The sequence below is a fragment of the Eumetopias jubatus genome, unplaced genomic scaffold (assembly GCF_037043125.1).
Source record: "Eumetopias jubatus isolate StellerSeaLion01/CBP00866 unplaced genomic scaffold, mEumJub1_p1.0 scaffold_7, whole genome shotgun sequence".
NCBI lineage: Eukaryota > Metazoa > Chordata > Mammalia > Carnivora > Otariidae > Eumetopias > Eumetopias jubatus.
The window spans coordinates 106,621,711-106,646,166 of NW_028274813.1; the positions used below are offsets into that span (position 1 = coordinate 106,621,711).

Consider the following 24,456-nt stretch of genomic DNA (forward strand, 5'->3'; position numbering starts at 1 on the left):
TCTGCATGAGCAAGAGCAGAAGCTCTTTGAGTTATTGCCCAGAGAAGAAGGTAGCTCTCCCTAGGAAGGTAACCCACCTCCAGCCTGCTGCCCCATTACCATTGCTTCCCACATACCTGCAAAACGCCCCCCCCCCACTTGGTTGGGTTCAAATCTCCCCTCTGCAACTATCTAAAAGCTTGTGCACGTTTAAAGCCTCTGTGCCTCAGTGTCCTTTTCTGTAAAATAGTGGTAACAACCATATCTACCCCCAAAGTGTAAAGTGGCCTTTGGGGCCTCACCCCATCATACTTTGATTCAGCAGGTCCAATGGACCACATTTTGAAAGTCACTGCCCTGGAAGGGTGTGCTCTGGCAACAAAGACCCCCACACCACTTTCTAGCTGTTGAGGGTGAGCATACATACTGGTTTATGCACTCTCAACACTATCTTTATGTCAGTGGCAAATTAAATGGCAGGTTCCTGCGCCTAGGTTTCCTCATCTGTAAAATGGAAATAGTAATAGAACCTATCAAGGTTGTTGAGGGAATTCAGTGACTGAATCCTTATGATGCTTGAAACACTGTCTTGCCCATAGTAGGAGTCCTTAAGCACGAACTATTGTTACTGCAATCCACAGCCAAACCAGCAACTACCCTGATAAAAGAAAATACATTGCATTGAGTTTCTCTTTGTATTCCGCCCCCCCCCCCCCCCCGCCCAGGGGAGAGAAATGACTGAAAGGGACCACGAGAGGGGCTTCTGGGTGTTGGTTACACAAGTGTTGTATTCACCTGCGAAAATTCATCTTGCTGTTCACTTGGATTTGTGCGCTTAAAATGCACTATCTCCTAGGATCTTCACGGTCCTGTGAAGAACGCAGGGCAGGCATCGTCATCCCCATTTTTCAAACAAGAAGGTGGCAGCTATTTTGATTTGGCCAAAGCAGCAGGGGATGGGGGTGAGGAAGCTCCTTTAGAGCGAACAACCACTTGTCCGGGAGAGCGCAGCGCGAACAGTACCTGGCTCCAGGTAAAAGCTCAGCAAATGGTTCTGAGTCCTTTCTGAATATACCGCCCTTCCCCCAGCAATCACGCAGACTCGGGGCCCCGGGGTACTCTCAGGGCCGCACACTCAAAGGGCCAGCCCCACACGTGGGCACCCCCGGGGGAGACCCGCGCGCCAGCGCCCCCGCGGCCCCCGCGGGGGAATGGCGCCCAGCCCCGGGCCAATGAGAGTAGCGGAATTTCTTTCATTCAGTGCGGGGCCGGACTCCTGCCCGGAAAGGGGCGGGGCGTCGTTCGGGGGCGGGGCCGCCGCGCGCCCGGGAGAGGGCGGTGCCCGCCCCACGGCCGGACCAATCGGCGCCGGGCCCGGGGGGGGAGGGGGGGACCAGGCCTTTTTTCCCTCCGCGCGGGACCAATCCTGACTTTACAAGCTTGAACTTTTGCCACCCTCGGACGAGCGAGCGCGCCCGAGGAGGTACCCCGCCGCGCCGGCTCCAGCGGCAGGAGCGGCCTTAACCCTTCCTGCACCGGGCGGCCCGCTGCTGCCGCCGCGCCCCTCCAGTCAGCCCCCGGCCCGCTGGGGCGGGACCCTGCCCCCAACCCACCCGCATTTCCTTGGGGAAACGTAGCGGGGGAAAGCACGACCCCTATCCACATCCCCCTCGGTGGTGCAGAGAATCAGTTGGGGAAAGGGGAAGAGGAAGCACCCGGCCTCGAGGGGGCCCGGGACGGCTGGCGGTCCGCCTAGCTCCGAGGGAGGGCCGTGGCGACCGTGAAGAGCTGGAGAGGAGACACTCCTCGCCTTTACCCCACCCCCTGCAACTCCCTACCTCTGGCAAGCCTGGAGCCCCTGTGCGCCAAGCGTCCCACGTCCCCCATTTGGCCCAGCAGAGCGACCCCTGACTGCGCGGGGGGGTGTGGAGACCTGGTGCCATCACGGAAGATCCCGCCACCCCAACAAATAAGCCTCCCCCTGCTCTCAAGGGACTCAAGCCGGGAAGGCACACACGCACACCCATTTTTATTAGCCTTCCCTGGGATGGGGATTTGGACCAACTCTAAAGTGCAATGTGTGTTTGCAAGTTTGTGCACAAGCCAGGGAGAGGCAAAGCGCCCCGTTTGCATCCAAGTCTCAGTGGGTCTACCGAGCCCTCGCGCCGCTCACCCGCGGTTTTTGTAACTCGCGTGTGTGTGTGTGTGTGTGTGTGTGTGTGCGCGCGCGCGGGCGTGTGCGTGTGCTCGCTCGTATCTGTGCCCGCGGCGCAACGCGGGCCAGAAAGCGGGCGGTGGGCGCTGTCAGGCTCGGGGCGGGAGTGCCGGGGCGAGCGTGGGGCGGGAGCCCGGGCTCGGCCCGCCCCGGGAGCCGGCCCCTCGGAGCCTCGGGCCCTGCAATGGGACGTGTTCTCCTTTAAGAGTTAAGAAACTTGAAACCTTGTTTGCGCAACAATCAGCGCCGCGGAGCCGCCAAAGTGTCTAGACTGGCATATGATGGGAGGCAGCCAATGACTCCGCGGCGCTCCTCCGGGGGCCCTCAGTGTGCGTTTGAGGAGAACAAAAAAGAGAGAGAGCCGAGCGGGGGAGCGAGCGAGGGAGCCGAGCCGAGAGAAAGAGCCGCCGGGCGCTGCCTCGCCAGACCTCGCAGGGACCGCGGGGCCACCGGGAGGCACTTTTTGTGGAGGGGGGAGGGGGACGACCTCTGCAGCCGCGGCGCCCCGGGCGTCCGAGCGCAGCGTGGGGCGGGCTGCGACCTCTGCCTCGGTGGATTGCATTTTTAATTAAGGATTCCCAACAGCTCTTTGGGATTTTTACAGTTTCCACTCATGTGTTGACACCCGCGTTCAGGAGAAACTTGCTCCAAGTGCATCTAGCGCCTGGGACCTGAGACGGAGTTGGCTTTTCGTGCATGCAATTCCAGGATTTTGGTTTTGTTTGGGGTTTCTTTTTCTTTCTTTCCTTTTTTTTTTTTTTTTCTTTTTGCAGGGAGTAAGGAGGAAGCTGAGGGTATCAACAAACCTGCCTTTCGGATCCTGCAGGAAAAGCCCATGTAGTTAAGAGCTTGGGTTTTAAAAGCAGGGCTGCCCCGACACCTGGGGGGTTCGGCGCGAGCGCTTTGTGCTCATGGACCAGCCGCGCAACTTTTGAAGGCTCGCCGGCCCATGCGGGGTCTTTCTGGCGGGGCGCCGCCTGCAGTCCCCCTCCGGCGCCGGGGCTGGAGTTGCTGAGTAGCCGGGCCGCCGGGGTCCATGTAGCCGCTGGCCCCGCGCGGACTGCGGCTCGGCGCGCGCGTGTTCCCCGCCGTCCCGGCCCGGCGAGCTCCCTCATGTTGCAGCCCTGCGGCGCCCCTTCGACGACAGGCTGTGCGCGATCTGCACGGCGCCCGGCGGCGGAGCTTCATGTGGGGCTGCGGCCCGCGCAGCCGGCGCCTCGCTGAGGGAACGGACCCCCGGTAACCGGAGACCGCCTCCCTCCCACCCCCGGCGCCAAAGGATATCGTATGTTCAGGTCCAAACGCTCGGGGCTGGTGCGGCGACTTTGGCGAAGTCGTGTGGTCCCCGACCGGGAGGAAGGCGGCGGCGGCGGCGGCGACGACGAGGATGGGAGCTTGGGCAGCCGAGCTGAGCCGGCCCCGCGGGCACGAGAAGGCGGAGGCTGCGGCCGCTCCGAAGTCTGCCCGGTAGCCCCGCGGCGGCCCCGGGACGCGGTGGGACAGCGAGGCGCCCAGGGCGCGGGGAGGCGTCGGCGCGCAGGGGGCCCCCCGAGGCCCATGTCGGAGCCGGGGGCCGGCGCCGGGGGCTCCCCGCTGGACGTGGCGGGGCCGGGAGGCCCGGGCTGGCTGCCCGAAAGTGACTGCGAGACGGTGACCTGCTGTCTCTTCTCGGAGCGGGACGCCGCGGGCGCGCCGCGGGACGCCGGCGACCCCCTGGCCGGGGCGGCCCTGGAGGCGGCGGGCGGCGGGCGGAGTCGCGAAGCCCGCTCGCGGCTGCTGCTGCTCGAGCAGGAACTCAAGACGGTCACGTACTCGCTGCTGAAGCGGCTCAAGGAGCGCTCGCTAGACACGCTGCTGGAGGCGGTGGAGTCCCGCGGCGGCGTGCCGGGCGGCTGCGTGCTGGTGCCGCGCGCCGACCTCCGCCTGGGCGGCCAGCCCGCGCCGCCGCAGCTGCTGCTCGGCCGCCTCTTCCGCTGGCCCGACCTGCAGCACGCCGTGGAGCTGAAGCCCCTGTGCGGCTGCCACAGCTTCGCCGCCGCCGCCGACGGTCCCACCGTGTGCTGCAATCCCTACCACTTCAGCCGGCTCTGCGGGCCAGGTGAGCGCGCGCGCCGGCGGGGGCTGGGGGTTCCCCTCCCCGCCCCGTTCCGAGGCCTTTCGGTCCGGGGCACCGCGGGCGGGCGGAGCTGCGGCTGCACCCGCCGGTGCCCCTGGAGGCAGGACAGCCCGGGAAGTGGGTATCAGGGCACACGTGTCCAATGGCACCTTCTTCTTAAGACTCGGGCAAACCTGCAAGGGTATGCATTCGAGTTTTCTCTGCAGCTTCAGGGACCAGTGTAGGCTGCAACTTCATAGACGGTGAAAGAGGAGGGCAGGCCTAGGAGAAGCCGAACACGAGTGTCGTCCAGTCCCCCGCCTCTTTTCCCCCCAGTCTGTGCCCAGGCCTGTAGCATTTGTGTACCTATGCTTATCCCTATGCTGTACTTTCCTATATCCAGGTAGATACAAGTTGTGAAATTGGGCGTAGACAATTCATGTCTAGAGACAAAAGTGTTCATAAATTGTCACACTGGTTCCTTTGTATAGTTTGGAGCAAAGCTCTCTCAAAGTGGAGACCACCTTCTTGCCCTGATTGCTCCCGGCATCCCTTGGGTGTCAAATATCAGGGCCCCCGCCCACCTCATCATTGTCAGTTCTGTGTCCAGTTTTTCTAGAGTTGAGGGTCTAGAGGTGGGGGAGGTGAGGAAGCCAGATATTAATTTTATTTACCTCTGCGAACTGCCTCCCTTCTTTGTTCTCTTCCTGGGATTTCCCCGCACACACCCCACCCCCAGCCCTGCTTACCTGAGCAGGCCCTGGGTTCTGGAGCAGAGGTGAGGACAGGTGGAGGCTTCTGGCAGGCCAGAAGCTTGCAGTTCCCCTGCTCTGACCTCTGCACTGCAGGGCTCACACATTTCAGCCCATAGCATCTTAGGGGTCTATGCATCAGGTGGCATTGGGGGTCCTGTGGGGGTGGGACTGCTGGAAGATTAAAGGCTGTTGGACCTGGGAGGGCTCTGAGCTCCTCCAGTCTCTGTGCCCTCTGCAGAGTCAGCATCTAGCCTGGGAGCACATAGAGGGTCAGATCACAGATCTCCGGACTCCCAGTGTGGGAGGGGAAGGTGGGCCCAGGACTTGTCCCAGATGTCTTACTCACATGTAGGGTAGTGGCTGGAGGGGAAAAGCAGGTGTCTCCGTGGTTCCTGAAGAGAGAGCACTAATGGGGAGGGGGGGAGAAGGAGCATTGACCTGGCTGCCCTGATCCCCACACGGTCACTCCAAGCGGGACTCAAGGGCTTTTGGCAGTTCCAGACCTGTGGCCCATGGTAGGCTTTGTGTGCCCCTTGTTCTTCTTCTGGACAGCTTTTCCTGGAAGTGGCTTCGTCCTCTCTGCCACCCTGTCTCCTCCCTAACTCTGGGGAGAGGGGCCCTGTTTGTGGTTACCCTGTCCCCAGTCATTTTTGTTGCGTGGGAGATAATTGGTGGGGCCTGCTCTGTGCTTTTAGCAGGCCTTGGCAACTACTTTCTCTCTTACCAGGTCAGTCTGCACACAGATATTTGTTGAGCACTTCCTCTGTGCCAGGCATGGTGCTGGGTGCTATAGCAGGGAGAGTGGAAATATGAGTAGGATTCATGCCCTTAAAGAAACATAATCTTCCCCGTGGAGGTGGGGCAGAGACGAGGGAAGAAGGGCCAGGTCATTGGGTCTGAACTATCAGAGCGCTGTGGGATGTGTAGGTAAACAGGATCCCCTCCAGGAGCTCCATAATTCTATCTGGAGATGGGTAGGGGAGGTGGGCAGAGAGGAGGAGGAGGAGAGGGCCAGCTGAGAGTCAAGGTGCCAGGCAGGCTCAGGTGTGTGAGCCGGAAGGGATGCACACCCCTCCCTCCCTGGATTAGAAGTCAACTTAGGTGGTGGCTCGGGTTTGGCCGACTTGGGCGGGTACAGCTGCGGTGGAACAGTTCTTCCCAAAGCCCTGGTCCCAGGGTCTCTAGTAAGCTTGACCTTGGATGAGTAACCTCCCCTCACAGTCTCCCTACTGGTGAGTGGGTGGCTCTAGGAATATTCTCCGCATCTAATTCTGGACTGAGCATTGGTACTTGACTCCCTCCCTCATCCCCAAAGGAGGCACTGTTGCGTCTGTTCCGTGCCTCTTTGCCAGCCCTCCCTGCTCCCCCCATTCAGGCCACCCTGGGGGCAGTTGGGAGGACTGATGGTCTGGGAAGAGTTTTCAGTAGGCGCCAGGTTGACCCTCTCGCTTCATCCCCTGCCTGATGGCTTGGGCCGCTGGGACTGAGAACTAGGGAGCCCTTTGCTGCCCACCCCACCCCTGCTGCCTGGCCGCCAGCCTGGCTCCTAGAGCTGGGCGGGTGCATAGCTGGAGCTCAGCCGTGCGCATCCTGATAAGGAGACTGCTCCTTCCAGGGCTCTGGGGGAAGAGGGCTGGGGCAGTGGGGCAGACAGGCAGGCAGATAGACGGATGGACAGACACACTCAGGGAGGGCAGGCACGTAGCTGGAGGGTACACCCAAACACCCAGCAGGCCAACTGAGGGGCACCCCACCAGTCACCCCAGTGCCCCCCAGACCCCCACAGGGAGCCCAGGTGGCCAGGAGGCCCCTTTCTGGGCAGTGCTGATCCCTGCTGCTCAGAGCGAACCCTGCTCCCATCCATCAGCTTGCTTTGGGACACTGGGGCCAGTGCCCCTCTTTGGGCCTCTTTTCCCACGTGTAAAGTGAGGCGGTGGACAGAATCCCTGGGGTCTGATGGGCGGTTCCAGGGGACCCAGGCCTGCCTCCCCTGCCCTGCTCTCTCCCCCATGCTTGTCTCAGAAAGTGGGCGTCCTCCCTCTGTGCCCGGCTCTGTCCAGCACCTCCATCCCCGTGGGAGTCAGGCCCTGGCTCCCCTGCCCTCTTGTGTGTCTTTCTGTCCCGGGAAAAGCCAGTTCGCTGAGCTCGGTGCCTATGTGGACGGAAATGTGGAGAAATACTTTAATCACAGTTCTAACCTGTGTTTATACAGCTCCTTTCTCCTGAAAGTATCCATTAACTTTGGAATAAATCTCCTGCTCTTTGCTCCACCACTTTTTTTTTTTTCTGTAATTATATTGAGTAAATTACTATTATCCAAATTGCGCCAGGGAAAGAGACGGAGCGAGAGGGAACTTCTAAACGACTGGAGGAGGCCGCCTAGGAAAACACAGGGTTCCCAGGCCAGGACTATAGGAATTAGAATGGGCTAAAAAGTTTTCCTTTTATTTGGCCTGGCATTATCCCTTTGAAATGAGATCAATTTCAAGTTGGGCTTCCAAGCGCCTGCCCCGCCCCTCTGGCGGCCCCTCGGCCTGCCCGCCCTGCTCCTCGGAGCTCCTCCTTGGAGGTGAGGAAGGGGTGATAATGTGCAGTTTGCCTCTTGCTGGCGCCAGCCGGCTGCGCTGTTTATCTGGCTGCCGGGGGAATCTGGGCAATTAGGCTCTGCCGGCCTTAAAGCGCCAGGAGCTCCTTTTCTGAGGCTCCCAACCCGGGCTTGGGGGTTGAGCCTTCAGGTTCTGGGGGTGGAGGGGACGGTTGCTCGGGAGGCCCCCTGCCCACCCACAGCCACCCCTGGGAGGCCCCGGGATGCGTGTGGATCCTTTCCTAAGGGAGATGCTGGGCTGCAGAGATGGGGGTGGAAGGCACTGTCCCAAACTGAAACATTACCAGGCGCTGGGAGAGGCTGAGAACTCTCCTGGCTTTAGAGTTATGGTCTAGATCCCAAAAGGCTAAGTACCCCCTGGGGGCTAACCAGAGGCCAGTCTGGGCTGAGCTGAGCCGAGCACTAACCTTCTGGTACGCTCAGCCCCTGGCTGACTGCTTACTTCTGAAGGAAGTTGGAAGAGATTCCTGAAGTTGATGCCTGAGGCTGGAGTGTCTGATGTCTCTCTCTCTCTCTCTCTCTCTCTCTCTCTCTCTCATGTCCATTTCTTTTAGAGGGGCCCTCAGGGTTCTGGGAGCTCTCCCCTTCAAGTTTAGAGCATCTAAGTTACTACTGAAAAATCAATACAACTTCTGTAAGTGCTGAGGTAGCTCCGAAGAGGGGACTGGGTAGAGGGCCTGGAGGCAGCCCACACTTACTCTTCTGACCTTTTGTCTCCTACCTGAGTACCCGTCTTGCGCACCTGAGTTAATGACCTGGGGCTCCCCTCACCCAGATCCGTGGGGCCGGGAAGTGTTGGGAGTGAAGTGGCGGTGGCCAGTTAAAAGTCGCCCAGGACTGTTCTTGGAGCATTATTATTATTCCTAGTAGTCAAAAAATGGAAAAAGTCTAAACATCCATTAGCTGAGGAATGGCTAACCAGATGTGGTATAGCCATACGATGGACTGCCGTTCAGCCATAAAAGAGTTCGTAGATGCTGCAGCATGGGCGAGCCTGGAAAGCATACGCCGAGGGGAAGAAGCCAGACACAAAGGGCCACATACTATGTGATCCTGTTAGTGTGAGATGTCCAGAATAAGCAGATCCATAGGGACCGGAAGTAGATTTGTGGTTGCCTAGGGTTTGGGGGTTGGAATAGGGACCGACTGCTAACGGGACAGGGCTTCTTTGGGGTGAGGAAAATGTCCAGTAATTACATGGCGGTGTTGGTCTCACAACTCTCAATATACTAAAAACCACTGAATTATACACTTTAAAAGAGTGAACCTTAGGGTATGTGAATGAGAACTCAATTGTTTGAAGAAAAAAAAAAAAGGTAACTCGGTATTGGTCCCCACCTGGCCTTCTGCTTTGCTTTGCAGAAGTAAAATAACATCTCCTGCCTTTCTGTGTGGCCTTGGATAGGTCCTTTACCTGGCTGGACCCCAGGTGCCCGAACCAGTTAAAAGGAGCAGTTGAGCTGGGTGAACATGTGACATTATAAATCCCTGTGTCTTGGGGTGGAGTCCATAAGCCTTCATACTTTTTAACTTGCCCAGGATGGAATTTAGCATTCAGCTTCCAGCCTCTAAAGTTGTTCAGCAGCTCTGTGTGAACCATTTTGCTGGAGCAAATGGGGGCCTGGTCAAGTCCCTCCTAAAAGCTTTGCAGTTCCTCACAAGCTGGTGTGAGGGACATTTCAAATTTATAGATTTGCTTTCTGCCTCATTCACATTAGGACACACCCAGCCTGGAAGTGGCCGTGGGTGGTAGGAGTCTCGGGTGGCTCCTTCAAGAAGGGACTTCGATAGCTCTTCTTCCCCTCCACATTGTGGGTCCCAGATAAACAGCCCCTGGGAGAAATGCTGGGGTTGGTGACAGTGGCTTGACTCCAGCTGCCACTGCCCATTGCTGCCAAGTTTCACTTTTGGGGGACAGATCTGGGAGGCCAGTTGTCCAGAGCACCCCACCATGTGTGGCCTGAGCCTCAGCCAATCAGATTTTTGCAGAAGCAACCCTAACACAGGAATTACAGGCCTTCCGATAAGTGAGTGGGGGAGTGGACGGGGCATGAGGCCGGGGAGCAGGAGCCCTGGCTTCTGGCTGTGGCTCTGGTTCTCCCACCGGTTTGCTGTGTGTCCCCGGGGGAGTCACCTCGCCCCGCCAGGCCTCTGTGTTCACTGTACAGTGGGCGCGCCTGCCTCGGTTCTCTTTCCCTGTGGAGCTGTAGCCCCACTTGCATTTTGCCTCTTGTCCTGAGAGGCCGGTCCTCACTCAGGTCTGGTCTCTTGCCCCTCCAAGGCCCTGAGGACCAGTGGGCCAAGTGGCTCCTACTGAAGGCAAATAGTTCCCTTCCTGGAGTCTTGTTGGGGGGCTCCTTTGGGTCAACCCTTTCAGCCTCTAGGTCTTCGTTCTCCACACCTTTGTCTGCAGAGGCCCCCACCTGTCCATTATCCTGGTCACCATCGTCTTTGTCTGCACATGTTCATCGAGCGCTTTCTGTGCACGTGATGGACTGATGACTGGGGTGAAGGGGTGTAATACGGGGTGCCTCTTGTTGCCTGTGTCCTTGGGATGTAGAGCAGAGTCAGGGCCTGGGCCCCGAATCCAGTTCCACCATGATTGGCTGGGGGGGCGTGGGGAAACTGGGTTAAGTCAGTCTTCTCATCTGTAAAATGGGGATGAGAATGGCCACCTTATTTATTTTTGAGAAAGGACGAAATAAGAAGTGCCCAGAAGTGTGATTAACCACGCTGTACCTAAGATCCAAAAGAATGCAGTTACTTACAATAAATGAAGTTGAAAATGCCCGGTGTGGAGAAAGACACAGGGTAGGCATTCAGCAAATGTTTGCTTCTCTCCCGGTGGCTCTTCCATGATTCACTTTTCCTTCTCCCAAACGCCTGTCCACAAAAGATTCCCTGTTTCTAGACCTCAGAGCCTTGACTTTGTTGAAGTAATTTCAGGCTGGAAAAGCCGGGTGGGGAAGAAGTGAAGCTGCATTGGGTGTGCAGAGGAAAACAAACGCTCCTACAACGAATTGTGCCTTATTATAATTGCGAAAAACACTTATTACCCCTTGTGTCATTACTGATACCTGCCTAATAATAGTTATTACCGCTTTACTACCACTGAGAGTTTGTTTTCGTTTGCGATTTGATGGTGTTTAGTTTCATTTAGGGAAAATGAAGGGTCATTTCATTCATGCAAATTGTTACTTAGTTTAGCAAATTGTTACTTCCCCTAAAGCAAGAGGCTAAGGAATTCTTCTGAAGACAAAATATATGTTGTTAGGGAGGAGTATTTTAGGCAAATGAAAGGAAACCAAAAGAAAAATACCATAGACAATAAGGAATCACAGAGGGTCTGAGCCAGGAGGCCATGGAGAGCTTGGGGTGCGCCCCTTCTCTTTACAAAGGGGGAGATTGAGGCTGAGAGCTCGCTGGAAGTGACTGGCTTAAGGTCTCCCATCTGCGAAGCTGGGCTGCCTTCCTGGGCTCTAGCCCGTCTTGCCCTTCTCCCTGCCCCCGAAGAATGTCAGTTGTAATGCAGCTTATTTGGAAGGAAAGGAGCTTCTGTGTCTCTCACACTCAGTTCTGATTAGAGTTGCCAAATTTAGCCAATAAAAGGACAGAATGCCTAGCTGAATTTGAATTTCTGATAAAAACAGCGCGTAATCTTTTAGTGTACATACGTCCCAAACAGGGCGAGGGACATACGTATACTAGAAATTATGCCACATACATCCAAACTTGAAATTTAACAGAGCATCGTGCGTTTTTTCAGGCAGGTATCCTAACTCTGACTCTCTCTGCACCCAGGTTTCATTTGTTGTAACGACAACTGTTAGAGTTTGTACAGGCACTTTTCCAGAGTACCAAGAGCTGTTTTACGTATATTATCTTCGTTTGCCCTCCTGGCAAACCTGGCAGGTCTTTATGATTATAATCCCTATTTCAGAGCTGAGGAGACAGGCTCAGAGAGGGGAAGTAACTTGCCTGAGGTCACACAGCCAAAGGAGGCAGATGAGGGCTTGAGTCTGGGTCTGTACCCCAAGCCTGTGGCCTTCCCCGTTGGGAAAGAGTTTCCTGGGGGCTGGGCTTATTATTTGAGGACACCAATCATCAAAAGCCAGGTCGAACCCCCAGGTGTGACCTCCCCTGCCGCAGCCGTGACGTGTTGTGTCTCCTGTCTTCCAGAATCACCACCACCCCCCTATTCTCGGCTGTCTCCTCGCGACGAGTACAAGCCACTGGGTAAGTGTGTCCTCCTTCCCACCCAGCTCCCTTTCAGTCCGGGGTCGGGGTGGCCGGGGGGGGGGGGGGGTGGTGGTGGTGAGGGTGGGGGTGGGGAGGGACGGGCAGCCTCAGTGCGGAAGGGCTGGAGGGAAGGAGGGGGCGCAAAGCAGGCCTGGCTGCCTTTGCGATGGGGCAAAGTTTTACAAACACACCTACACTTGGGCCAAAGCAGACCCAGGCTCTGCAGCGGGCTATTTACATCTTGAAATTCCTCCGCTCATCATTAACCTCTCTGTGACCTTTAAACATGGGCCTGTGGGAGATGAATGGGTTTTGGCTTAAGCACCTCATTCGAGATGGGTTGGTGTTTCTCCCTTTTCCTCTCTCCCTCCCCCAGCCCTCGGTTGCTCTCCTTTTAGTTTGCGGTAATTAGCCCTATGACAGATAGGTAGAGCATGAAGTCACCGTGGAGAGGAGTGGTGTGCTTCTCCCCATGTTAAGCCAAGAAGTTCACCTGGGCAGAAACAACAGTTGGACCGTGGAGACAGCTTGTGTATCAGTGCAGGAAGTCGCTGGCATGGTCCGTCCCCTCCGTTAGCTCAGTGGAGGTGGTCATCGTTTTAGGCAGGTCCCATTTGGAGGTAGGATGGGTTTTCTGGAAAACCTTGGGGCTAGACGAGCAGCTCAGATTCTGGAGTAGAGGCATGTGGTTTTGAAAGTGGCGATGGCTTGTTTTCTGGCCCTGCTGTACCCTCCAGTGGAGGATCCCAGGGGTGGGGCCAGTTAGTTTGGCTTTACCAGTACCAGGAGAGCAAGTTTGTTTCCCAGGCAGTTCCCGTGGGATTCAGGCTCTCAAAGCCAGCTAGCACACAGTGATGCTAATACATTCCACCAAGTGGCCACAAGAAGTGGGTTCGGTTTTGTTTTTGGTAAAAGCCTCTTCCCAAGTAGCCTGTGTCAGCATCGTCTGGGAGGTCACTCCTAAGTGTCACAGACTCTCAGGCATCCAGGCCAGTTTGCTTTCCAGGCCCCCCTGTGGAGTCAGAAGCGCCCCCCAGGTCCGCTCAGGAGTTTGACCTCTTCGGTCGAGGGGGACAGAGGCTGTCCCATGATGGTGTGTGAGTCAGTGGTTTAATGATGGCAACTTCCTCATTGTTTCTCCCCATGTCTGGTCATCCCGTGGATGGAGGAGCTTTTTTTAGTTCTCCGGGGAACCGAAGAGGTCATCTGGTGGGACCCTGTCACTTCACAGATGACGAATCTGGCTGAGGGATGGAGAGGGCCCCCCAGCTAATGAGCAGCAGGGCTGAGGCGGAAACCCACGAAGCAGCCCCCTATTCGGCTCGGCCGTTCTCCATCCCTCCCTCATGGGCCTGTCTTAACATTTCCCGAGTCAACATAATTGCACTAGTCGCTTAGAAGATCCCTAGTTCCACTAGAGGAGGAAAAAAAAAAAGCAAACAACCCAAATGTTCTCAGTAAATGTAGCCCCTCTGTTTGAATGTCAAGAATCGTTGCCCTGAGGAATTGCGGGTCAGCCTGTGATAAAGCAGCAAAAATCAGGACAGCGCCTGGCCCTGCAGAGTGACCATTTGGAAATCAACAGGTGTCGTGGTTATTTTACAAATGGGACAACTGAGGCCTAGAAAGAGGAAGCGACACCCGCTGGTGGTTACACAGCTCAGGAGTCTGCAAACTACGGCCTACCATCTGTTTTTGTATGGCTTGTGAGCTAAGGATGGTTGGCACTTTTTTAGATGGTTAAAAAAAAAAAAATCAAAAGAGTACTATTTCCTGACGCGTGAAGATGACATGAAATTCAAAGTCTAGCATCCATACAAAAAGTCCTGCTGGAACATGGCCGTGTTCCCCCATTCCCACATCGTCTTTGGCTGCTTCTATACTCCAGCGACACAGTTGAGTTGCTGTAACAGAGATCCTGTGGCTCACAAGGCTGAAAGTTTTATTTATGACGGGGGCCCTTTGCAGAAAATGTTGGTGAGCCCTGATTTTTCTGACTGGTGGCAGAGGTGGGACTCAAACCTGGGACCCCGGCTTCCAGACAGGGTCCCTCCATGGGGCTTGAGCAGTGATCAAGGTGGGGAGTGTTCTTTTCTCCACCAGCCACTGCCCTGCTTCCGATGTCAGGGGTCACTAGAAGCAGTAAACGGCAATGCACAATAAGGCCTCAAGAGCCTTGAAAGGTGGAAACCATTCCCACTCCGGGGACCCTCACTCACAAAGCTGTCCACGTGGGCTCCCTAGCGGCTCCCTTAGAAATAGGGTTCAGCCTGCAATGATGTTACTTCAGACAAGAAGTGGCAGCAAGACTCAGGGCGCTGAACACTTCGGGACCAATAGATATGAAAAGCAAAACTCTCTCAAGAAGTTCCCGCTTGGGCATTGTGGGCCTTATTTTTATTTTAAAGAGATTTTCCATCTGTCCTTATTTCCCTCCTAACACGTTTTACCAGCAGATAACTTTTTCGTGCCCCGATAAATAGTCTGAGCTATTTTTTGTATTATTTTCTTTTCCTTGCATTGTTGCTTTTTCATAAACAAAAAGTCAGTTCACTTCTAAGCCTCTGTGATCACATGAGACCAAAAAAACAAAATAAAACCCAGAACACCCAGTCAGCATCTGGCAAGTGGGAAACAAACAAAACAAAACAAAACAAAAACCCCAAATTGGTTAATGTTTCATCTTCCCATTCCCTAAACCTTGTGGTAAAAGGGGGGAAAAAAATCCTACGGGATCGAATGGAGTTCTAGCTAGCCAGGGTTTCAGTCTCAGGAATCCCCAGCTTGGAGTGGCTCTCTTGAGCCAGGTGGGACCAGCTGAGCCAGACCTGGGTTGAGCTGGGTAAGAAGGTGACGAGCTGTCAGCCTCACCGACCATGCCTTATGACTCCTTCACACGGACAACACCTCGTGCCTGGGAGTGGAGGAAAAATTTTGCGAGTCGGCCTGCCCAAAAAGGCACCGGCTTGTCTGGGTAGCAGCTCAGTGTTCCAGAGAGAACGTGCAAAAGATTGTCCTCTCCCCATCTCACTCACTGCACTGCAGACAGAAAACAAATAATGCGCACCATGTGAAGTACTTAAAATTACTTAAAAAAAAAAAAAAAAAGAATGCCTTAAAAAAACAAAACAAAACAAATCAAAAACACAGTCCAGGCATTGAAAGTTGCTCTGTGAGCAGGTTTGGATATTAAGGAATGGAGGAGGGAAGAGGGAAAAAAAGTTAATCTGGGAGCAAATGCTTGAGCCCTTAATTAGAGGGGTGCGAGTGCGACAGAGTGAGGGTGGCTGGTAACTTGTTAAAACAGAGCTTGCCCAGCTCCAGCAGGAGGAAGGAAGGAAGGAAGGAAGGAAGCAAGCAAGAAGGAACAACTTGGAGAATTTTAATGGTGGTAATTAAGTGCAGCAACTATGAATTGTTTAGGGGCTTAATTTAACCTTACCCACGGAGCCTCCAAGTTGCTACTTGCTCAGTCCCCTTAACTTGGGTTATTTCTGTGGTCAGAGTAGTTGAGACTTTTTCAGGTGCCAAGACTGCAAGAGTCAGCATTTTCCAGAGGAGTTCCAGGGCTGGCTGGCCTGGTCTCGTGTGGTCATGGGACGAGGTTACAGAGTGGCATCAGAAAGCTGGGAGGGACACGGTGCCCTTTGCAAGCACTTGCGTGCACACACACACGCACACGCACAACACACACAGATGCGTGAGAGAGAAGAAGAGAGAGGAGCACTCCACCGCCGACTAAGTTGTCTTTCTCTTTCCTCCGTAGATCTATCTGATTCCACATTGTCTTACACTGAAATGGATTCCACCAACTCCCTCATCACCGTCCCGGGTGAATTCTCAGGTTGGCGTTTCTGTCCTTGCACGGTGCTGTTGTGTTGAACTTCACAGAAGGGGACAGGTGGGGGTGGGGAGCTTGATGGAGGCCTTTTTGATTTCCTCTCTCCTCTTCTTTTCCCATTTCCTCCCACCTCTTGGATTGGAAGACTCACTGTCTTCGTTGCCGGCGTCCTTGGGGTTAAGAACGATCTGCACGAGTGAGATCTAAAGTCGGTCACTTGGAAAGTGCCTGCTGGGCCACGTGCCCACCAGTTGTCTCCACCTTGTCTCTCGTGGGACTGGTGAAAGCCCAGCACGGCCCTCCATCCCTCTGTTGAGCAGGGGAGCCTCTTGTCCCAGCTGCTGAGAGGCCCCAAAACGCATGTGTTTGTATACCTTTATCTTTGTGGCTTTTTCCTCCTGTCCACACTCTGGGGAAGGACAGACATGGGAGGTCAGAAGAGGGGGAAGTCGAGTGGGTAGAACGAGCTTGGGGGAGGGTCTGGCAAGCGAGGAGTTTGCCGAAGGCTGGTGGTTTCCATGTCTCTCCCTGAGCGGTGGATCCTGGGCTAGGAAGCAGAGAGAACCCCAGTTTGGAGTCCCCCAAGCCCCTGCAATGAAGAGTTGGCCACAGGGATCCTCCCATTCCTGAGAATAGCTAAACCTAGCTTTCCTTAAGAAACGGGAGGCTGGCCGTGACCTGGGGTCATCGGGGGCCAGGAGGGACTCTGGTGCGGAGGTCTGTGGGACCCTTTGGGAGCATGGCGGGTGGGTGTGCTAGGAAGACAGCTGGGGCCTGCGGCCTGGGTCTGTGCTGCGTGGCGTGACAGCCACTCAGGCTGGTGCTGCTTCCCAAGTGGGCATGGCTGGCTCCCCGGGTGAGCGCCTCTGTTTGTGTGCCTCTGAGCTGTCCTCTCCCTGCCCCACCCCCCGAGGCGTAATGGCCACAGCAGTGACCATAGCTGTTTATGGAGTGTTTCCTTCTGACTACGTCTGCTGCTCCGGCCCTGTACATGCATCGTCTCAGAACAGCAGTAGAGTAGGGGCCCCGGGTCACATAGTGGCAGAGTCATTCGCCACCATGCCCCTGTGCTCTTGACTGCTGTCCCGTTCCCCCTTTTCTGCCAGGGCTGAGTGTACCTCCAAAGCTTCCGTTTCCCCGTGTGTAGTTCTGGCTGTCATTCTGGCCATCCTCTTGCCGTGAGTCTAAGGGGGGCACGGTGCTGGCTGCGCATGGCTGCCTGGCCATTTCCCAGGTCTGAGCCCTTCCCCATTCATTCCGTATTCCATCAAAACCGTGGGAGGTCAAAGAGGTACGCCTGTATCAAAGATGGGAAAACGAGAAGCTGGAGCAGGAAGTGACTTGCCCAGGGTCCTATAGTGGGTCCCCTTGCTTTCTGGTCTCTGGTAGCCCCTCTGATTGGGGTTTTCTTCTGTGCCTTTTGGCCCCTACTCGGTTATAATGCCTTTCCTTGAACGACCGTACCAAATGAGCACAAGAAGTTAATATTTTAATCCATTCTTTTTCTTCTGTGCCTATAATTTTGAAGCAAGAGGCTTAACAGTATTTCTGAATGCATGATTCTGTGCCCCTGCCAGCCCTCAGAATGTATTTAATTTAGGTGGATTGCATTGGCATGGGTCGTCTAGATGGATGGGTAATTTTTCCACATTCTCTGCTTCCACCCCCACCCCCCGGTTAATGGTGGAAACTCCCATTTGCGGAGATGCTTTAGAGTTCCACAGTCGGGGTCCGTTTGCAGGTATAGTCTCTTTGGATCTCTGTCCTCCCAGAGCTGGCTGGGTGTGTGGCTCAGTCAGGAAGGAGCAGACCGCAGAGCATCTGCCAGAACCAGGAGAGAGTGCCTTCTGGAGGGCCATGTCCAGAGACCCTGGGGGCTGTTAGATTTGGCGGCCTTTGGGGCCCCGGGGGCCCCCCACGTCTGGGATGACCACCCAGTCATTCTAGAGCACTGGGTGGTACTGGCCAGTGAGCAGATCCCTGCTGCTCTTTACTGTGGACAAGGCCCGCCTGGTTTGCATGAGAAAATTTGGCGTCCAGTGGCTTGGAATTCTGAGGGGCTGAGGGAACTGGGGAGAAAGTTTGGGGTTTCAGGTGTGGGGGTGGGGAGAATCAAATGGGGTCTGCTGGGCTTTGGTCTGAGGTCGAGATTGTCTCAGGAGGTGGGTGGAGCATTCTCCATGTGGTCACCCGGGCACCTTCCAGGAATGTCGCTCATCTCCTCCCATTCTGGGGGCTCGCTGGTCAGCTTTTCCAGCTTACTTGTGCTGTGGGGTTCAGAGGACCAGTGGGTTGGCACTGCCCTCGCCTCCTGGGAGCTCCTAGGCTTGGGGCTGTGGGAGCTGTCACCCTGAGGACAGGCTCAGGGAGGGAGGCGCTGCAGGGTGAGGGCAAGGCCCAGAGGGGTGACAGGTCTCAGTGGATGAAGGCGGGAGTCATCGGCTGGGATGGAATGCGGGGCCTGCCCAAGGGCAGGGCGGGAGGTGAGGTCAGAAAGCTGACGGGCAGAATGTGTTGGGCCAGGCCAGGGTGTTTGATGTTTTAAGGACAGGTAATAACCGCTGCTACTGACAACAGTTGACCTTATTGACACTCAGTACTTAGCGCTTTGCTAAGAGCTGGTCATTCTCCATCTCATTGACTCCTCATGGCAACCCAGTGAGATGGATGTGATTCGCCCTATTTTTATAGGGAAACTGAGGCTCCCTGCTGGGCCAGCTGCCCAAATTCCTGAATTGTAAGTGGCAGACTCCAGCTGGGAGCCTGAGCGGTGTGACTGCCCAGCCCTCCTGCCCTGAGGGTCCTGCCTGGCATTCCGCAGCTAGGGTTCCCATCCCCCTCCCAGAGACACACCCTGGTGGGGGATGGGGGCAAGGGAGCTTGATCAAAAGAGGCTGGGGACAGCCTGGCCCTGTTTAAGAACCGGGGATGGGGTGCACAGAGCTCAGTGCTCATCCTTGTCACCACTGGGCAGGGTGGTGCAGACCACCCCTGAGCCCACACCGGCCAGCTTCCCCAGCCCCTTCTGTCTCCCTGAGTCCCGAGGGGCCCCTGTTCCTGAGAGCCTGGCCCCTCTCTTGAGCAGAATGTCTGCAGCCCCGGGACAGAGCCCACTCGGTTGCCTGGCACTGTCAGCCTATTTTTATCCAGCTCCAAGGTCTCTGCTTCACTTTCCTGTCCTGTTGTTGAGGCCACTTTAGGGGGATGGTGGGCATTCTGAGGCGCAGTCACGGCTGGGGCAGGCAAGGACGCTTGGGTAGGAGGACAGGAGGGGGTCTGGTTGCAGCGCTCTGCCGCGTGGTTGACAGGACACTCATCTGCTCTGTTGAGCAGCTCCTAGGTGCATGATCCCTGCTACACACAAGACTGAAGCGCAGAGGGGACAGATGACTCCACCAAGATTGCTCAGTGAGGGGCAGAACACAGAGCTTCTACTAGATCTAAAGACTCTGACGCCCAGAGTCTTGAAAGCCCGGAAGTCCCTTTTGGGGTGCCTTCAGAAGTTTGACACTCTGGATTCCTGGCCTAACTCAGGGCCTGGGGTGCTGCCTGCCCTTGACTATCTAAAGTCCCCTCAGGCTCTTCCCCCCGCCCCCCCCATGGCAATACTTCTGTCTTTCTCCTTTGATTTCAATCTAGTTTGGGGAGGACAACAAGGTTAGCTAGTTAAATTCACACTAAGGTGTGAGTGGCTGGGAGACAACCCTTCTTGGCAATGTGAAGGTAGACTATGCCATAATTCATGGAATTGAGGGACGAAGGGCCACATAGGCATGGGCATTCTGAGGAGGGTTGAGGGAGGAGGGCAGGGTTCTCTTGGCTCTCGGCTGCTCTAGGCTAGAACAGAATGAGCGCCACACAAGGAGCATTAGGCCCCGGGTGAGGAGCAGCCAGATCAGGCTCCGTGCTGGGTGCTGAGTGAGCGTTGGGCCGTTAAATGAGAGCCTGAGGTGCTGTGTTGCTTTAGAAGCCAGGCCTGCTTCACTCGCATGCCATGGGGCTGGGGGGTGCAGCACTGCGCCGGCTCTTTCAGGAACCAATGACTCCCCACTGGTATCCTATTCTAGTGCCTATTGGATAACTGAGCGCTTTATTAAGCACCCACTGTATGCAAGGTGTGGTGTAAGCTGCCAGTCATAGGGACTGAGCTGTCCCTCTGGCTGACCTTGGATGTGCGTACTGGTATCTCAGTCGTCAGCGCATGCTGTTTCTTTAGAGCTGTGCCAGTGAGGGTGAGCCCCTCGTTTTTATTTTTTATTTTTATTTTTTTTTTTAAAGATTTTATTTATTTGACAGAGAGAGAGACAGTGAGAGAGGGAACACAAGCAGGGGGAGTGGGAGAGGGAGAAGCGGACCTCCCGCGGAGCAGGGAGCCCGATGCGGGGCTCGATCCCAGGACCCTAGGATCATGACCTGAGCCGAAGGCAGTCAGTCGCTTAACCGACTGAGCCACCCAGGCGCCCCGAGCCCCTCGTTTTTAGAGGGAAAGGTCCAGTAAAGGCAGGGAGCTACATAGGCTTACATAGGGGGGTTGGGAGCTCAGCTGCATGTGGGTGTCTTTCCTCGACCAGTCAGACTGTAAGCTTCTCGAGAGCACAGTCCATTCTCTAGGATTCCTGCATTCTGTACACGGGCAGAGTTTGGGAACAGAGGCTCAGAGACGGTAGGAGAGTAGCCAAGGGCCACACAGCAGGCATAAGCAAGTGGAGCCAGGTCACAACCTCGGCGGGTCCACACTGCCCGGACACCTGCCTCCTTTCATCTCTGTGCTCTCTGAGCAGGCACCCTCTGGGGTTGGTGCTATCTGGTGTTCATCGTCAGCGCCTACAGAAGCTGGGAGAGGGGCACTGGTGTACTGTGTCCTGCTGCTTCCTCCTTCTAGGGATGTTAGATGCTCTCCTCAGACTCTCCCGTCTAAGAGACCCTAGTGCTCCTTGTTCTCCAAGGTGCTCAGTTCAGTTCAGTTCAGTCAGCGTGTGCTGAGCCTCTTTAGCAAAATCGGCTGAAGAGCACGGGCTGTGCACCATAGGCCCTGGGTTCAAGTCCCAGCCGTGCCCTTTCCTGGCTTTGGGACTTTGGGGCAGGCCCTTAACCACTGTGGGATCAGCCACGGCTTGGCACACGGCATACGGTAGATGTGGCCACGACGGCGTGGCAGCCGCTCTGCTTACAACTGGGAGCTCAGAGACACAAATTACATGATCTCTATCCTCGTGGTACTCACAGACAGGGGAAGACACGGTGATAATGAGAAGTAGTAGAAGAGGCAGTCTAGAGGAGGAGGAGGTTAGTGATTGACTCTTGGTGTGGTAGGGAGGCAGCCCAGAAAGACTTCCTGGAGGAGGTGATGTCCAAGTTGGGTTTTATGGGATAAATAGGAGCCTACAAAAGAGACAAGGTTTGGAGGTGGGTCGATGTGTTCCGGGTAGAAGAAATAGCAGGTGCCAAGGTCTGGAGGTGTGAAAACAGCCTGAGGCTGAAAAAGCAAAGGAATTTAGAAGGGTTAGGAAGCAAAGCACCAGGTGTTGGTGGGAGATGAGGCACAGGAAGGCCAGGGCCTGGGTAATATTTTTAAAAACTTTTTATTATAATATAGAGTGTATAGGTTAGTGTCCAGCTCAGTTTTTACAAACTGATCATACCTGGGTGACAGAGCCTGGGTGACCGGCAGAGCCTGGATAACATTGCTGTCACATGACAGTGCTCATGGCCTGTAGGTCTGGGGTGCTGCATGCCAAGTGGGTGGTTTAGGAGGGAGCATGGGAGGGAGGGCGGGGGGGGCGGGGGAGTTTTAGCTGCAAAGAGGGTTTCACTCGGTTTTAGAGAGCAGAAAGGAAGTCTTACCTGGGGTTCAAGGCAGATGGTACCCTGGCATAAATAGACTTGAACCCAGATCCGTCCCCATGGATTCAGAGCTGGCTTTTGGGTGTGGCCCACACTTGCTCTGCCTACCCCCCAGGTCAGGCTCCGGCCTGGAGATGGTGGGCCAGGACTGACGCTGAGCTCCCGGGTCAGGAGCAGCTCTCCATGTCCAGTTCAGAAGTGGCCCCAGACTCCTTGCCCTCTAGTTCTAACATGGGCAGCATTTGGAACTTGCATCAAGCCTCTCCCATGTGTTTTTTTTTTTTTTAGCTTTGACCAACCAAGGGGAGGAAAGAAAAAAAGCCTTCTCTCCTTAAAAACTCCAGGGCAGGTCACACAAGGACCCATTCTTCCTGGGCTGGTTGTGTGAGGCTGGAGTAGAGGTGGTGGGGGGCGAAAGGCAGCAGTCCCGGGAGGACCAGGCAGTTGTGGGGAGGGGTGGGTTCTGGCCAACCTGGTTTGCCAGGAAGCAGTGTAGGATGGCAGGCAGCACGCTGGAGTGGCTTCCAGGCTTGGCTTGAAGCTTTACCCTGTGGTATGACCTCGGGCAAGCACCTCACCTCCCCAGTCTCAGTTTGCTCAGCTGTATATTGGGCCACTGATCTCAGGGGCTCCTTGGTAATGCTATGTTCCGGGCAGAGGGTACCGGCTCCTGGGCCTCGGAGTTGTGCACGGAGCTGGGGCTTCTGGCCTTTAGTATCTGAGGTTCCCATCATTGTCCCAAAGCAAAACTATGCCTGGGACAAGGCCATGCAGAGGGAGGAGCTCGGTGTCCTGCACCCCCCCCCACCTCCACCCCCGGAGCACTAAAGCTTGGGGACTGGAGTAGGGGTACACTTGGGTGATGAAGAATCCAAGGCCCAGAGAGGGCAACTGATATGCCCGAGATCACACAGCCTTATACCCTCTTGGGTCCCTGACAAAGGAACCCAGGGCTGGTGTGTTTCCTGATGGTAGGCTTTGGGATGACAAGTCCATGTATTGATCATTTATTAAGAACCTACTGCATGCCAGTGGCAGGTGATATAAAGTGAAGAAAGCCTGGACCTTCCCATGTGGGAGCTAATGGTCTAGAAGGAAAGGTAGGTAGCAAGCAAAGCATGGTGAATGATTGCTTATGCTCAAGTGCTGTGGAGATACGGGTGAGGCTCAGCACCAGCACAGAAACATCAAGAGCAGGGGATGCTGTTGGGGTGGGAATGGGCCGTTCAGGGAAAGCATCAAGGAGAAAGTGATTCTGGGTTGGGTTTTGTAGGATGACTAGGAGTTTACCAAGAAGACAACAGGATAGAGACAGCATGTTGGATAGAAGGAACAGCTCGTGCAGAAGCAGGGAGATGTGCTGCAGCTGTATGTTCTGAACTCATTTGTGGCTAGAAGGTTAATATGTGAGAGATGGGGGAATAGGGAAAGATGAATCCAGAGAGATTGTCCTGAATCTGGAAGAATGGAGTGGAACAGATGGACTGTGGTCATTGGGGCCAGAGGAACTCCGGGATATACTTGACTCTGGACCTTGTCTGGCATCCAGCATGGGGCCTAGTCCATAGCCATGGGTCACTGTAGAATAAATGAATGAAGGAATAAATGAGTTTTTTTTTTTTTTTGCCTAGGACAAAGGGATCCAGAGTGAGAGAGAACACATAAGATCATAACACATGTTTGAGAATCACAGTTAATGCAGAGCTCTGTGTCAGGCTCTCTCTAAGTACCATGCCTGTATTCATTCATGGAATCCTCCCAACAGCGCTGTGAGGTCGCTGCTTTTAGTAGCCAAATTAAAGGAGAAGTAACAGGCTCAGAGAGGTTGAATAATATACCCAAGGTCATCGCGCTAGAAAACAGTAGAAGTGGGATCAGAACTCAGGCTGTCTGGGGGATTTCCCGTGTCTGGCACGGTGCCCTTTCTGCCCCCTGGAAGATGCAGGACTGACATGGTTCTTGCTCCTCGTGCTGCCTCTGTGCCCCCGGGAACCCAGGATCTGGCATGAACAATGCTCACCAGGTCCTTGGATGGCTGCTGGCTGAATACATGAATGACCGGTGGCATGGCGGGGGTGGGGGGGCAGGTTTCCGAGAGGGGCTGTTGGGCCAAGGGGGAGTCCCGTTCCTGTCACGGGTCGTTTGGCTCGACCTGGAGACAGCCAGTGCCTACCCCTCTCTACACCTCGGGCAGCCTCTATCTCCGGGAGAACCAGCAGGTTTTCTGAGGAGACCTGAAATTCCAGAAAATGCACTTGGTTGCCTCCAGCCTAATCACAACCATCTGTCTGCCGGGCTCTGTGGCTCGCCCTCCCCCTGTCCCCGGTGGCACGCTTTCCCTGGGCGTCTCTAACAATCAGGAGCCGCACTCGAAAGTTTCCTTGTCAGGGTAGAGTGGCTGTTGCCAAGAGCTCCTTCTTTGATGCAGAAAATATATCCTGAAGGTACTCTGTCAGATGTTTTTATACTAAACATTCTCCCTCCATGGCCCTTGGCTGCCAAGGGAAGCAGAGATGCATCGCTTTCCCAGTTGCCCTTTGTGGAAAGAATTCTTGGTGTTTATGGGCCTTTTCCCCCACACCACCCCTGTCAGGGCCTGGCAGCCTCAGCCGAAGAGGGGAAGGCCTTGCGGGTGGCATCCCTGCAAAGCAGGGGCTGCTCTGGCCCGAGGGAGGGACACTACGCTTACCCTGTGGTAGAAGCTTCTGGGTTTGGAAAAACAGAGGTCTCATGTCTGGAGCAGACCTCAAAGCCGCTGCCCCAGACTGCAAGGTGAATCATTGCCAGGACTTTAATTGACCTTTCAAAGGAGAGGTAGGAGCTCAGAGATAGGAGCCTGGAAACCATTTTAATCTCTCGGAGTCGTCCAGGGTTGTGCTAGCA

General features: G+C 55.3%; 1 protein-coding gene across 1 annotated transcript in view; it reads left to right on the forward strand.

Annotated features, from left to right (window-relative positions):
• The first annotated feature begins 2,491 nt into the window (after nt 1-2,491).
• SMAD6 (SMAD family member 6) overlaps nt 2,492-24,456 on the forward strand; it is a 74,285-nt gene continuing 52,320 nt past the window's right edge. Inside the window, exons 1-3 of the mRNA XM_028099930.2 lie at nt 2,492-4,292; nt 11,829-11,885; nt 15,655-15,732. Coding sequence (XP_027955731.1) covers nt 3,482-4,292; nt 11,829-11,885; nt 15,655-15,732 — 946 coding nt within the window. The 5' untranslated portion in view covers nt 2,492-3,481. The remainder of the gene's footprint in view (nt 4,293-11,828; nt 11,886-15,654; nt 15,733-24,456) is intronic.